This window comes from Erpetoichthys calabaricus, chromosome 7, assembly GCF_900747795.2.
Source record: "Erpetoichthys calabaricus chromosome 7, fErpCal1.3, whole genome shotgun sequence".
Taxonomy (NCBI): domain Eukaryota; kingdom Metazoa; phylum Chordata; class Cladistia; order Polypteriformes; family Polypteridae; genus Erpetoichthys; species Erpetoichthys calabaricus.
In genome coordinates, this window is record NC_041400.2 from 196,990,337 (window position 1) to 197,004,252 (window position 13,916).

The window sequence follows — 13,916 nt, forward strand, 5'->3', positions numbered from 1 at the left end:
TACATATACATATACATACACACGCCATTGTTCTTTTACTTTTTGACCATGAGAAACAGTGTGCGCATGGAGAAACTCGCACATCTCCTAAAAGAAGAATAAAAATAATACATTTAAAATGTCACATACATCCTAACCAAACAGGACTATCAATCAAATTGTGGTCATCTAAGGTATTAACATCTGGATGCCCCCTTAGCCACAAGGTGTAACTAATCAAAAGATATTCCTTTTAAAGAATAGTCACCTAATCAATGGATTGTATAAACAGAGCACAGAGGACACTTTGTTCTTTGCAGAAAAACACTAATATGATGCTTTTTGCCTCTTCAGAGATTCAGATAAAGAAATAACTAATAAAATACAATACAATTTATTTTTGCATAGCCCAAAATCACACAAGAAGTGCCACAATGGGCTTTAACAGGCCCTGCCTCTTGACAGCCCCCCAGCCTTGACTCTCTAAGAAGACAAGAAAAAAATGGAAGAAACCTCCGGAAAGGCAGTTCAAAGAGAGACCCCTCACCAGGTAGGTTGGGCGTGCAGTGGGCGTCAAAAAAAGGGAATCAATATAATACAATACACCACACAATACAAAATAGCGGCTGCTGCTTCACCACCTGAGGCCACAGGTCCGCCACGCCCTCGACCCTCTGCAGTCCACATATCAGGAGAAGGTGGGAGCGGAGGATGCCATCATCTACATGCTACACCGATCCCTCTCCCACTTGGACAGAGGCAGTGGTGCTGTAAGAATTATGTTTCTGGACTTCTCTAGCGCCTTCAACACCATCCAACCTCTGCTCCTTAGGGACAAGTTGACAGAGATAGGAGTAGATTCATACCTGGTGGCATGGATCGTGGACTATCTTACAGACAGACCTCAGTATGTGTGTCTCGGGAACTGCAGGTCTGACATTGTGGTCAGCAGCACATGGGACTGGACTTTCTCTGGTCCTGTTCAGCCATCGGACTTCCAATACAACTCAGAGTCCTGCCACATGCAAAAGTTCACTGATGACACTGCTGTCGTGGGCTGCATCAGGAGTGGGCAGGAGGAGGAGTATAGGGACCTAATCAAGGACTTTGTTAAATGGTGCGACTCAAACCACCTACACCTGAACACCAGCAAAACCAAGGAGCTGGTGGTGAATTTTAGGAGGACCAGACCCCTCATGGACCCCGTGATCATCAGAGGTGACTGTGTGCAGAGGGTGCAGACCTATAAATACCTGGGAGTGCAGCTGGATGATAAATTGGACTAGACTGCCGACTATACTTCACTAGAAGACTGGCGTCCTTCAACATCTGCAATAAGATGCTGTAAATGTTCTATCAGACGGTTGTGGAGAGCGCCCTCTTCTACACAGTGGTGTGCTGGGGAGGCAGCATTAAGAAGAAAGACGCCTCACGCCTGGACAAACTGGTGAGGAAGGCAGGCTCTATTGTAGGCACGGAGCTGAACAGTTTGACATCTGTGGCAGAGCGACGGGCGCTGAGCAGACTCCTGTCAATCATGGAGAATCCACTGAACAGGATCATCTCCAGACAGAGGAGCAGCTTCAGCGACAGACTGCTGTCACCGTCCTGCTCCACTGACAGACTGAGGAGATCGTTCCTCCCCCACACTATGCGAGTCTTCAATCCCACCCGGGGGGTAAACGTTAACATTATACAAAGTTATTGTCTATCTGTATACCTGCATTGTTATCACTCTTTAATTTAATATTGTTATTATCAATATGCTGCTGCTGGAGTATGGGAATTTGGGATTAATAAAGTATCTATCTATCTATCTATCTATCTCTCTAATGATTGACGCTTTCTCCTGCCTGTGTTTTATTGCTTAAATTGGGACATTCCTGTGTGTAGTCATAATTTTCTTCCACACAGAGAGAGTGTCGACCTCATCATTGAGAGGTGACATTCATGTCTCTGGTAACTGTTCCTATGAAGTCAGCAGACGAATTGGGAGAGCATTGGGGAGGGGGGGGGGGGGTCATGAGGTCACTGGAAGGGGGTGTGTGGCACAAAAAGGTGAAGGTCCAAGTCTTTAGAGTCCTGGTGCTCCCCGTTTGTGAGACATGGCCGCTATCCAGTGACCTGATATGAAGACTGGACTCCTTCATGTGAGTCTCTTAGGAGGGTCCTTGGGTCCCGCTGGTCTGTCTTTGTGTTGCTCACAGAGTCCCAAATGAGGCACATGACCTGCATTGTGAGGGAGAGTCAGTTATGGCACTACGGCCATGTGGCGCCATTACCCGAGGGTGATCCAGCTCATTGTTGAGGACCCGAGCAGCTGGACCAGGCCAAAATAACACCTAGACGGTCATTTCTGGAGGGTGGGACTGGATTGTGTATCTGCCCTTAGGAGGTGATTGCACACCAGGATCCCGAGCGGGTTCATCGTGTGGTGGGTGCAGCAAGGCAGTGTACCAGTGCATGCTCCCCTGACCCGACCTGAGGTTTGGTCCTGGAGGGCGGCAGAGGCTGCAGGTTTTTGTTCCAATTAGAAGCCCCTTAACTGCTGCTGAAGTGGCGACCGAGGCAGTAAAATCTGACTTGAGTGTTTCAGTTTCCTCACTTGGTAAAATTCCCGATTCTTAAAAGGCTTTTTTTAGTCTTCAACTGCGGCTTTCACCGTTTTTAATTGCTTCTTGCTTTCCTAATCTGCTGCCAATTAACGAGATGGAAACAACAAAGGGAGGCAGCAGCTCAGCGTCTAATGGGGGCTCATTTACACCTGTGTGTCTATCATCCAATCTATTTTGTTTTGAACACTTTCAAAGAAATGGAAGACAAAAAAAAAAAAAGATCAGTGAGAAATACTAATCTGCTTTCGGCCAGAATTTCTTAGGATATCATCCTCAGAAAAGAAAAATAATCTACAATATTAAAAAAATAAATAAATGTCTTGACATGGCCAGATGTGATACACAAATGAGACAAATACATGTGGGGAACCACCCCGTTAAAAAGTGCGTGATGAACAGTGGTGAAACCCTGCACTGCACGGTGTAGGCTCCGCCCACAGGCCTTCTTCCTAAATCCCTCCCTCTAGTCTTTGGGTTTTAATTTGTCCCTGGGGTATATTATACAAATTTACTATTTAATAAATACATTTTATATTAAATTTAATATTATACAAAGTTACTGTTTGTTATACACCTGCATTTTTATCACTCTTTAATTTAATATTGTTTTTTTATCAGTATGCTGCTGCTGGAGTATGTGAATTTCCTCTTGGGGTTTAATAAAGTATCTATCTATCGGGGAAAGAGCAAACACTGAGAGCAAATAAAAAGCCAACACTGCTGTCAGCCATTCAGGAGGTCAGACATACACATTGCAGGTGTCATTCCAACAGACGGCACATCAAATATTAACAATGCTTTTACAAATCCCATACCAAATGATATAAAACAGAGACATATACATTGTATGGTGCACTGCAAGCATTAATGCTAAGGTCTATGTTGATTGCTTATATTTCAAACTGTCTGAGACGGGTAGCACAGCTGATCCACTTTAACAAAAGGATAAGTGTCTGTGCATCTGTCCAGATGTTGCATCTCTGGGATTCCAACAGATGGTTGAATTGCTAAGAATGATTACAAACATTCTTAGCAATTAAATGCATTGAATTTTTCATTTTTCATGATGGTGCATCACAACCATTAACACTGCTTTTACGAACCCCAAACCAAATTGTAAATAACACAGACATATGCATTGCATTTGTCATTCCAGCAGATGGTGCATCACAATCATTAACAGTGCTTTTGCAAATCCCATACCAAATGGCAAACAACAGAGATAGATGGTACATCCTAAACATTTACAGTAAAAAAATGTATTGCATTTGTCATTCCAATAGGTGGTGCATTACATTCTTAGCAATTAAATACATTTAATTTGTCATTCCAACAGCTGGTGCATCACAAATATTTGTAGCAATAAAATGCATTGCATTTGTCATTCTAACAGCTGGTGCATCACAAATATTTATAGTAATAAAATGCATTGCATTTGTCATTCCAGCAGATGGCGCATCACAAATATTTGTAGCAATAAAATGCATTGCATTTGTCATTCCAACAGCTGGTGCATCACAAATATTTATAGTAATAAAATGCATTGCATTTGTCATTCCAACAGCTGGTACATCACAAATATTAATACTGCTTTTACAAACCCCGAACCAAATAGCATATAACAGAGACATGGTGCATTGCAAATGTTAATGCTGAGGTCTACATTGATTACTTAGATTTCGGTCTGTCTCAGACAGGTAGTACAAATAGTCATTAAAGATTTACTCTTCAAAGAAAAATAATTTTATTTACAATGAAGCTCTGTGAAGCACAAAGGCACAATGGAATTGCCTGTAACAAGGACAACCCAGTACAGAATCTAAATAGAGTGGGTGAAAAAACAGCAAGAGAATCAAAATTCCAAAATATACAAAAGGCAGAAACACGGCAAAACAGCACCAACTCAACAACTCCAGAGTGCATTCACAATGACCTGCCAGGGACCCTCCAGATTTAAAGGATGAAGGAGAGTGCCTGGCGGTATTCAAAACAAACAATACAAACACATATATATACACACATATACATATAAATACATATTGTGACGGATGGCCGGGATAACCCCTTCACCACATATTCCAGGGGGACAAGAGTGGGAGAGCCAGTATCTCCCCCTGGATGCTAGATGGCAGTCTCCCTGGGTTGTAGCTGTGCCTCAGACTCCCCCAGGGCTTCATGGAGGTTGGAGTTCTATGCAGCCCTGTTGGGTTCCGCAGGCGCCGCCAGGGGGGGTGCTGCAGCAGGAGCTGCCGGCTCCTTTTGGGCATTGGTCTCGCCACACCTGGAAGTGCAGCTGGGTGTCGGCAATCAAGCACTGGAGCACTTCCGGGTGCCCAATAAAGGGAGCCAGCGAGCACCACTCAGCGGCCAGAGTCGGGTGGAAGGAGGACAAAGCCTGCTGAGGAGGAGTGGTGGTGGAAGAGAGAAGAAGAGTGCTTGGTGTTACTTGTGGACTGTGTTGTGGCTGGAGGGATTACGGGGAAGTCGTGCCCTCCAGGTGAAGAAAAATAAAGTTTATTTTACAGGTGCCTCCATGTCAATCTGTGTCAGGTCGGGAGCAATATAGCGCCTTTATCTTACAATATATACACACACATGCAAAAGTATTTATGTATATATATATGTGGGTACATACATACATTACATATAATGTATAAATATAGATATATATGGAGACAGAGATATAGATATTCACATATACATAAAAAGGCCCCAGTAATTTCCATAATGTGAAAGATTTGGCTAAATAAAACCTGACTGCAAACTGTCACAAGCAACTTTAAATAGACTTGCACTAAAGTACAGGCATGAATTGCAGCCAAAATGATTGTAAAATGCAGCGGAGCAGTAAATGCAAAGAGTTGTGATTATCGATAATGACAGGTGATGAATAATTTGCATTCGTTTTCTAAATTTACATAAATGAAGGGTTGGATGGCCAGCTGGCTTGGCTCTGCTGGATGATTACTTTATGGAAGTCGGTCTCCAGAGCTTTATTCTTATTATTTTTATTCCAAACACCCCCCCCCCCCGGATTTCTTTCACACATTTCTCTCTGGCCTTTCAGGCCCATCACATGCGTATTGTTCCACCGGTGTGCAATTCAAAATGAGTGTTTGATGTTCTCTGCTACCTCATCATTTCACTGGGAGCCAAGTAAGAATAAAAAGAGTACAAAATAAAAGACACTATACAATATCTGCCGGTCCATGAGCTCATCTGCTCTGTAGATTCTGCCAGTCTTTGAGGATTTAGACACCAAATATCACTTTCTGTACTTTTTCCACACAATTCCATTTTGGCAACAAGATTTGTGGCGGTCCTCTCATTGTGAATGAAATTCACCACAATACCTAAAATACCTTTATGGGTTGGAATATTCCAGAGGAATTCATAATTCAATATTATAAATAACACTGCAATTTGTAAATATATTACGATTTGATTTCGTGATATACTGCAACTTATTCGTGTAACCCCTTGTGGCGTTGGCACTGATACGGTGCCTTACCGCACCTACGACACAGCAAACCACCTCAGGATCCCAAATTAGGACCCGAGTGCCACCTCACTAGTTTGAATGGTGTGGAACAGTTGTGCAGTTTTTCACAGTGGCTGGAGTGCCAATCCTGCCACCAACCCTTAAATTTGTCTTGCAAGTTGGGGGACGTATTCGCAGGGCTGGCTGAAGGTTAACGTCATACCCAGGATTGAGCAATTGCAGGTTAAGGGGCCTGACAGAGTGGAAGCACTTTCAGCCTTCACGGGATTTGAACTGGCAAACGTCCGATTACCAGCACGGACCCGTAGCCTCAGAGCCACCACATCTGCAGTTAAGGATGGGGAACAATATTCACACAACGCTGTCAGTGGACAAGGCTGAAGTGGGGGGCTTTGGTATCAGCACAGCTTGGTAGCTGAAACGGCATTTGTTTGTGCTTACAACCCAGCAAAAGCCACTTTGGCAACAATCTTATAGTAGGCATGCGTGAAAGTTCTGTGCATGGCATGCTAAAGCTCCATGTTGTCATGCTGGCCTCACAAAGCATCATGGGGCACTTGGAAAAAAAATGTTCACTTAAGCCAGCTGCATGGCGAATTTCCAATAAAATATTCATCAAACAAGGTCACCGGCGGACGGAGCATGTTCACTGTGAAAAACGCTTTGGCAGCTGGTTGTCAATACGTGACACTTGGATCGAGTAACTTGACATTTTTTTCTTCCTAGCTACTATAATATTATTTGCTGTTGTTAGGGATGGGAATCAAAAACCGGTTCTTGTTGAGAACCGGTTCCCACTGTTTCAATTCCTTGGAATTGTTTCCCATTTTTGCAAACGATTCCCCTATCGATTCCAGTCGCCTCGAATGACGTCACCATGTTGCGTAGCGTCATTTACCCAGCAGGAAACATGGCGCCTAAGCGGCACAAATGCTCAAAAGTTTGGTTATACTTTATGAGAAAGGATGACAACAGGGCAACTTGCAATACTTGCAAAGTAGATATTTCATCAAAGGGAGGAAACGCTACGAATATGCAAAAGTATTTGCTCACTAAAACACGCGATAACCTTAAATGAATGTCGTGTTTTTGATCCGCTCCGGACTAGTGAATCTCAACCCAGCAGCAGCGGTAACGTTTGCAGGTCCTCTCCCGTTAATACGGCAGGTAACTAATCAACTAACATTGCATATTATGTTAGCGCGATTTGCCTTATTGCAAAACCTGCTATTACTGTGCATTACATTTAGATGACCATGACGAGAGAGACAGACAGACAGAGTCTGGCTGTCTCAGATGCTGGCAGTTCTCGCTGCAGTCTACCGGTAGCTTCTCCTTTCACAGAGGCGGGGAAAAGTAAAATGACACAGGCCAGGATAGACGAATGTCACCGAGCAGTGACTAAGTTTGTGGTAAAAGGCTTGCACCCATTTGCCACAGTAGATGCCCCCGATTTTCGGTAAGTTAATGTGTTTAATTGTAGGCTAAGTCAGGGAATGTCAAATTTGCGTGTTCTCCTCTTACCAGATGTTTCATCCGTTTCCATTTCTGAGCTGAAACATGTGTTGAAGGCAGCCGTCACTGCAGATGGATGGGCAAGTTTTAGTCAAGATCATTACCTCACAGTAACGCTGCATTATGTCAGGAATGGCCAGGCTCAAGAAAAAGTCCTCAAAACCAAACCAGTGTACCAGGCACAGACAGGGACAGCTGTAGCAGAGGAGACTGAGGAGATCTTGGAGGAGTATGGTATCAAAGACAAGGTTGTGGCAGCCACTGTTGATAATGCGGCCAACATGGCTGTAGCTGTCAAAATAGTTGATGGTTGCAGAATTGCACAGTGCACAGTTCCATTGGACTTGAGTTGATTGTATTTGTTGCTGGCTGATGTAGTTTTATTTTTGAGTGCTCAGCTCATATATATTTTTAAAAAGGAGAGTGTAAATGTTACTGGACATTCTTGTGTAATTGCCACAGAATCATTTATGTTATACTTTGTTATTGCTACAGAAGAATATTTATTTTATTATTATTTTACATTTACACATTTTTTTCTGGGGACCCCATGACACCCCATCGAGGAGCCGTAGACTTTGGATCTCTTAAGATCTCACTTTTGGGTTTGTAAGGTCATGCTACTCCTAAATTTCTATCTTGTTCAAAGATAAGATATAAAACAAAGTTCTAAGCTAATCGACCTGTGTGTTCTCCTTTTTTAAAAATAAGAATCGATAGGAGAATCGATAAAGAATCGAATTGTTAAACAGAATCGAAAATGGAATCGGAATCGTGAAAATCTTATCAATTCCCATCCCTAGCTGTTGTTGAGCATTAATTATAATATTAATTCTTTCCATTTATATAGCGCCTTTCTCACTACTCAAAGCGTATTTCATTATGAGTGGGAGAGCCACTTCAACAATCACTAATGTGTAGCATCCACCTGGATGATGCGACGGCAGCCATTTTTGCATTAGCTGGTAGGTGGTGAAGTGGTGAGACAGAGAGAGCCAATTAGAGACAGGGGATGATTAGGGGGCCAGAATGACTAGGCAGACCACGGAGGACAATTTTAGCTAGGACATCGGGATACACCCTACTCTTTACAAAGGATGCCCACTGATCTTTCATGACCAGAGAGGGTCAGGCCCTCAATTTTACAAAGGACGGTGCCATTGTTACATCACAGTGTCTCCATCACTGCACTCGGATCACAGGGTAAGCGCCCCCTGCTGGCCTCACCTGCATCTTATCCAGCAGCAACCCAAGCTTTTCCTAGATGGTCTCCCATCCAAGCACTGGCCAGCCCTGAACACGCTCGGCTTCAGGTGGATGACTTCTTCTGAAACATGTGTGGTATGGCTGCTGGTGCCCACTGAAGCCCACGATACCCAAACGTTTAGCAAGAAAACATACAACAGAAGATTTAATCAGCACTACAAACAAAATGGGAGAAAGTGGCAGGTTTTAAAAATAAAAAAAATTATAATTAGAGGGTCAGCTCAAGTTGGATGGTTGGGAGACAAAGTCAGAAAGACGAGATTGCGTTGGTTTGGACATGTGCAGAGGAGAGATGCTGAGTGTATTGGGAGAAGGGTGCTATGGACAGAGAAGCCAGGGAAGAGGAAGGCCTAAGAGAAGGTTTATGGATGTGGTGAGAGAGGACATGCAGGTGATGTGGGTGACAGAGGAAGATGACGAGGACAGGAAGAGATGGAAGAAGATGATCTGCAGTGGCAACCCCTAACGGAAGCAGCCGAAAGAAGAAGAAGAAGGAGATTCCTTTAAGGCCACGGACTTTCTAGACCAAAGATTAAACAGCACGGAACCTTCTGCTTAGCTTAGAAATGTAGATTAGCTAACGTTAGGCCACTGAATACACTTGTCACAGTTGGACCTGAAATTTGACGTCTTATAGCCTTCTCCTGTTATGGAAGACTTTTTTATATATCGTTGTCAGGGTTGCGTACCGTGTTTCTAGGGGCGTGGTTTCCAGGGTTAATTAATCAGCAGATGGGATAAAAGGTCAGCCTTTTGCACCGAGCCTTATCCCATCTGCGGATAAATCCTTCAGAACCTTTCTGGATCCTCTTTGTGATCGTTTTCCGTGTCTTTCCTGGTTTTTGATTTTTTTGCCCAACCACTGACGGTGATTTTTGCCTCTCGTCTGGGTTTACGGTCGCTTCATTTCATTTTAGTTTTATTTGTTTTGCCTGTTTCACGCATCTCCTGGTTTAACTCAAGAAACTAGTTCTCTGCTTTCCTGCCAAGTCAGTCAGTCAGTCATCTTCTAACCAGCTTAGTCCTGAACAGGTTCATGGGGTCTCTAAATACAAAAAACGGAGTGGTCTCCCCGGACTTTCTCATATACACAGATATTTGAGGAGTAAACCACAAGACAAGGATTATATTTTTAAATTATCAAATTAAAGAACCACCACCAACAAATCAAATCAAATTAATAATATATTGAACAACTATTATAAAAGTAAAGTTGAATAAATCGGACTATGCAGCTGCATGAATAAAACGTAAAGAACCACTTCCAGTTAGTGGACATAGCCCAAAAGTTGATAGAAATCTACGTTTTGTACCTAATACTTGTATGCAAAATTTGGTTGACCTAAGTGAAAGCGCACACATACACACACACACAATTCAAAAAATGGTATTTTTTGGACTCAGGGAGGTCTAAAATATTGACATTCATCAAAATCTCGAAATAATTTTTTGAGGAATCCAATACTTTTCCTATACTTTGTACATGAGATAGTAAAAAATTTAAAATCATTTTTTGTTTAATTGGGGACTGAACAAAAATATAAATACTATCATCTTCTTCTTCTTCTTTTGGCTGTTCCCAATAGGAGTTGCCACAGCTGATCATCTTCTTCCTTATCTTCCTGTCCTCCTCATCTTGCTCTGTCACCCCCATCACCTGCATGTCCTCTATCACCACCTTCTCTTAGGCCGTCCTCTTCTCCTCTTGCCTGGCAGCTCTATCCTTAGCACCCTTCTCTCATTATACCCCTCATCTCTCCTCTGCACATGTCCACACCAATGCCATCTCGCCTCTCTGAGTTTGTCTCCCAACCCTCCCACCAGAGTTGACCCCCTAAGGCCCTCATTTCTAATCCTGTCCATCTTCGTCACACCCAATGCAAATCTTAACATCTTTAACTCTGCCACTTTCAGCTCTGTCTCCTGTGCCACCATCTCCAAACCATATAACATAGCTGGTCTCACTACCGTTCTGTAGACCATCCCTGTCACTCTTGCTGATATCCGTCTGTCACAAATCACTCCTGACACTCTTCTCCACCCACTCCACCCTGCCTGCACTCTCTTTTTCACCTCTCTTCCACAATCCCCATTACTCCCAAGTATTTAAACTCCTCCACCTTCACCAACTCTACTCCCCTCATCCTCACCATTCCACTGACCTCCCTCTCATTCACACACATGTATTCTGTCTTGGTGGTCCCACTGACCTTCATTCCTCTCCTCTCATAGCTCCACCTCTCCAGGGTTTCCTCAACCTGCTCCCTACTATCGCTACAGATCACAATGTCATCAGCAAACATCACAGTCCACGGGGACTCCTGTCTAATCTCGTCTGGCAACCTGTTCATCACCATTGCAAATATGAAAGGGCTCAGAGCCGATCCCTGATGTAATCCCACCTCCGTCACTCCCACCGCAGACCTCACCGCTGTCACACTTCCCTCGTACATATCCTGTACAACTCTTACATACTTCTCTGCCACTCCCGACTTCCTCATTCATGACCACAACTCCTCCCGAAGCACCAGTAAATATTATCATTGGATGTAAAAAAAAAATTAATTTTTAAAATTTTCACTTCAAATTCTGGTTTGGTATAAAAATATTTTTCAGCCTGTGGTGGGCTGGCGCCCTGCCCGGGGTTCCTGCCTTGCGCCCTGTGTTGGCTGGGTTTGGCTCCAGCAGAACCCCGTGACCCTGTAGTTAGGATATAGCGGGTTGGATAATGGATGGATGGATGGATGGATATTTTTCAGCAAAATCCAAGTCCACAATTCCAGATTTGGAGTTGTACGATGATTTGTCTTTACTCTAAACCTGAAATGGCCACTGGGGTGGGGTGTCAGTATTGTTCTTTTCAATGAGATTAAAACGCAGACAGGACTCCGTCAGCAACGATTCTGCCCTGCTGGCACACACACAACCCACTCGGTGAGAATTTGTCATCACTGTACCTTGATGCGTGGCATGGTCACCGTGGGAGGCCTTGCTCTGCCGATGAAGCTATGAGAGGAGCCTCGTTCCACCAGGTGCCTGGTGAATGGCATGAAGCGTTTTCCTTTTTCTCCAAACACAAAATCTTCTCTCAGCCCATCAATCACCATGATGACAACCTTTCTGAACAAGGGGGCCGGGATCTGCGTCCAGTTGGATGTTGGCCCTGTTAAAATAAAAAAAATAAAGAAGGTCAATGCAGAGAAGGTGGCATGGATGGGGGGCAGCCCAGCCCCTCCAGGAATACATACAGAGCTACTGAATTAAAAAGGCAGAAATCAAACAAGTTGCCTGAAGTGGGGAGCCAGAAGTAACATTTTTTGTAGACTCCTAAAGGATGTCAGGTGTACACAGTTGACGTGCTTCTTTCAAATTCCTCACACACTGGGGAAATTCCTAACGAAGAGAACCTAACATATTGTGACGGATGATCAAGGCAATTACCCGGCTGGGACGCTAGCGGAATGGAAGGATCGGGGCAGAGAGCATCGCTGAGGCAATACCTCCCCTGGGACACTAGAGGGCAGCCCTGCTGGGCGGCTGTGGCAACACGGACTCCTGAACAGCATACTGGGAGTTGGAGTTTGGTACAACCCTTTTGGGTTCTGTGGGGGCCACCAGGGGGAACTGCAGAGCTTTATATTATTATTATTTTATAGTGGACTTCTACCACAGCAGGGAGTGATTCCAGGAGCACTCCCAGGACCTGAATATTGTAAAAGGAACCGCCTTGCTCCATTCAGAGAGCCAGAGTCAGGAGGAAGAGGAGGATGAGGCTTACCTGAGAGGGAGTGGAGGTGGAAAAACAGAATGAGAGATGAAGAGAAGAAGAGTAAAGGACTGTGAATTGTGCTTAGGTACTGTGCTTGGAGAGAGAACACACTCCCAGCAGTAAATAAATTGTGTGTGCCTGTCTGTGTCGGGTTAGGGGGGCTGTACACGCCCCGGGGGTCCACAATATATTATACCCAGTTGGAGGGCTGTGCAATGTCTAAAAAGCTCACATCGTCATTTCAAAATACCATCGCCTGTGCGAGGATGACATGTGGTTTCTTGGGAGCTAAACTGCCCTGCATTGGCCGAGTCATTCCGGACCCCCGTCTCTAACTGGCTCTCTCACTCACCAATTCACCACCTAACATCTAATGTGTGGCGAGTGCACTGGTCCAAAAATGGCTGCCGTCTCGTCATCCAGGTCATTAGTGGTGCTTGAAGTGGCTCCCCCTTACCACTCACTGTAAAAAAGCACTCTGAGCAGCAAGAAAACAGCTACATAAATGTAAAGAATGATTATTATAGGGTCTATACTGGTCGGTGGGGGGGCTTTAATTCACACGACTCCGGCCGTGAAGGAAGGCGTTTTCAAAACGACTTTGTTTGGACCAGTGCGGCTTCCACAAAACTCTGGTTCGTTCAAGTAGATTTGTAAGATGCAAATCACACTTTGGGGCAGAGCAAAACAATCGTACCCAGACCCTTTGTTAAAGGGTGGTCTCCATGCAGTATCAGTAAACCCTGAGGCAGTAGGCATGAGGACTAAAGAAAGTAGAAACAATCTCAACTGACGACAGACATCCATTACAGGTTAACTTCACTAAATCAGGAAGGAGAGTCGCTTTGAAAAGCCACACAAATCGCATATGACTTTTTAAATAAGGAATATCAGAGAAAATGATTAAGGTTTGATACGTATCCTGTAACCATTTTGGTGTAAATACGCACTATCAATACTGCCTTACCTTAACCTCTCTTGTCTTGATTTGTTTTGTTTCGTTTCTGTCTGTCTTGCTATTGGATGAAACTGAGAAGGCAAATTTCACGTTTTCTTGTGTAAACAGGACTAAATAAAGACATGGGGCCGATGGAACTCCATGAAATGCTGTGCATTATGGGTGAAATGGTGCATGCTGTGGAAGTCACGCTAAGCATCTGCTGTCGGTAAACGGGGAACGAGCTGAGGGTTAACGTGAAGTATTGAAAACAACGACTTCGGTAAGGCAGGACAACGTTCAGGTGTCTGGACGACTTAACAGATATGAAAG

The 13,916-nt window shown here is 44.0% G+C and overlaps 1 protein-coding gene across 2 annotated transcripts in view; it reads right to left on the minus strand.

Annotated features, from left to right (window-relative positions):
- The window catches only part of pigg (phosphatidylinositol glycan anchor biosynthesis class G), a 1,234,979-nt gene that overhangs the window by 1,194,343 nt on the left and 26,720 nt on the right, over positions 1–13,916 (minus strand). For both annotated transcript variants that reach the window (XM_051929903.1, XM_028805895.2), the window contains exon 2: positions 11,835–12,040. In XM_051929903.1, coding sequence (XP_051785863.1) covers positions 11,835–12,040 — 206 coding nt within the window. The remainder of the gene's footprint in view (positions 1–11,834; positions 12,041–13,916) is intronic.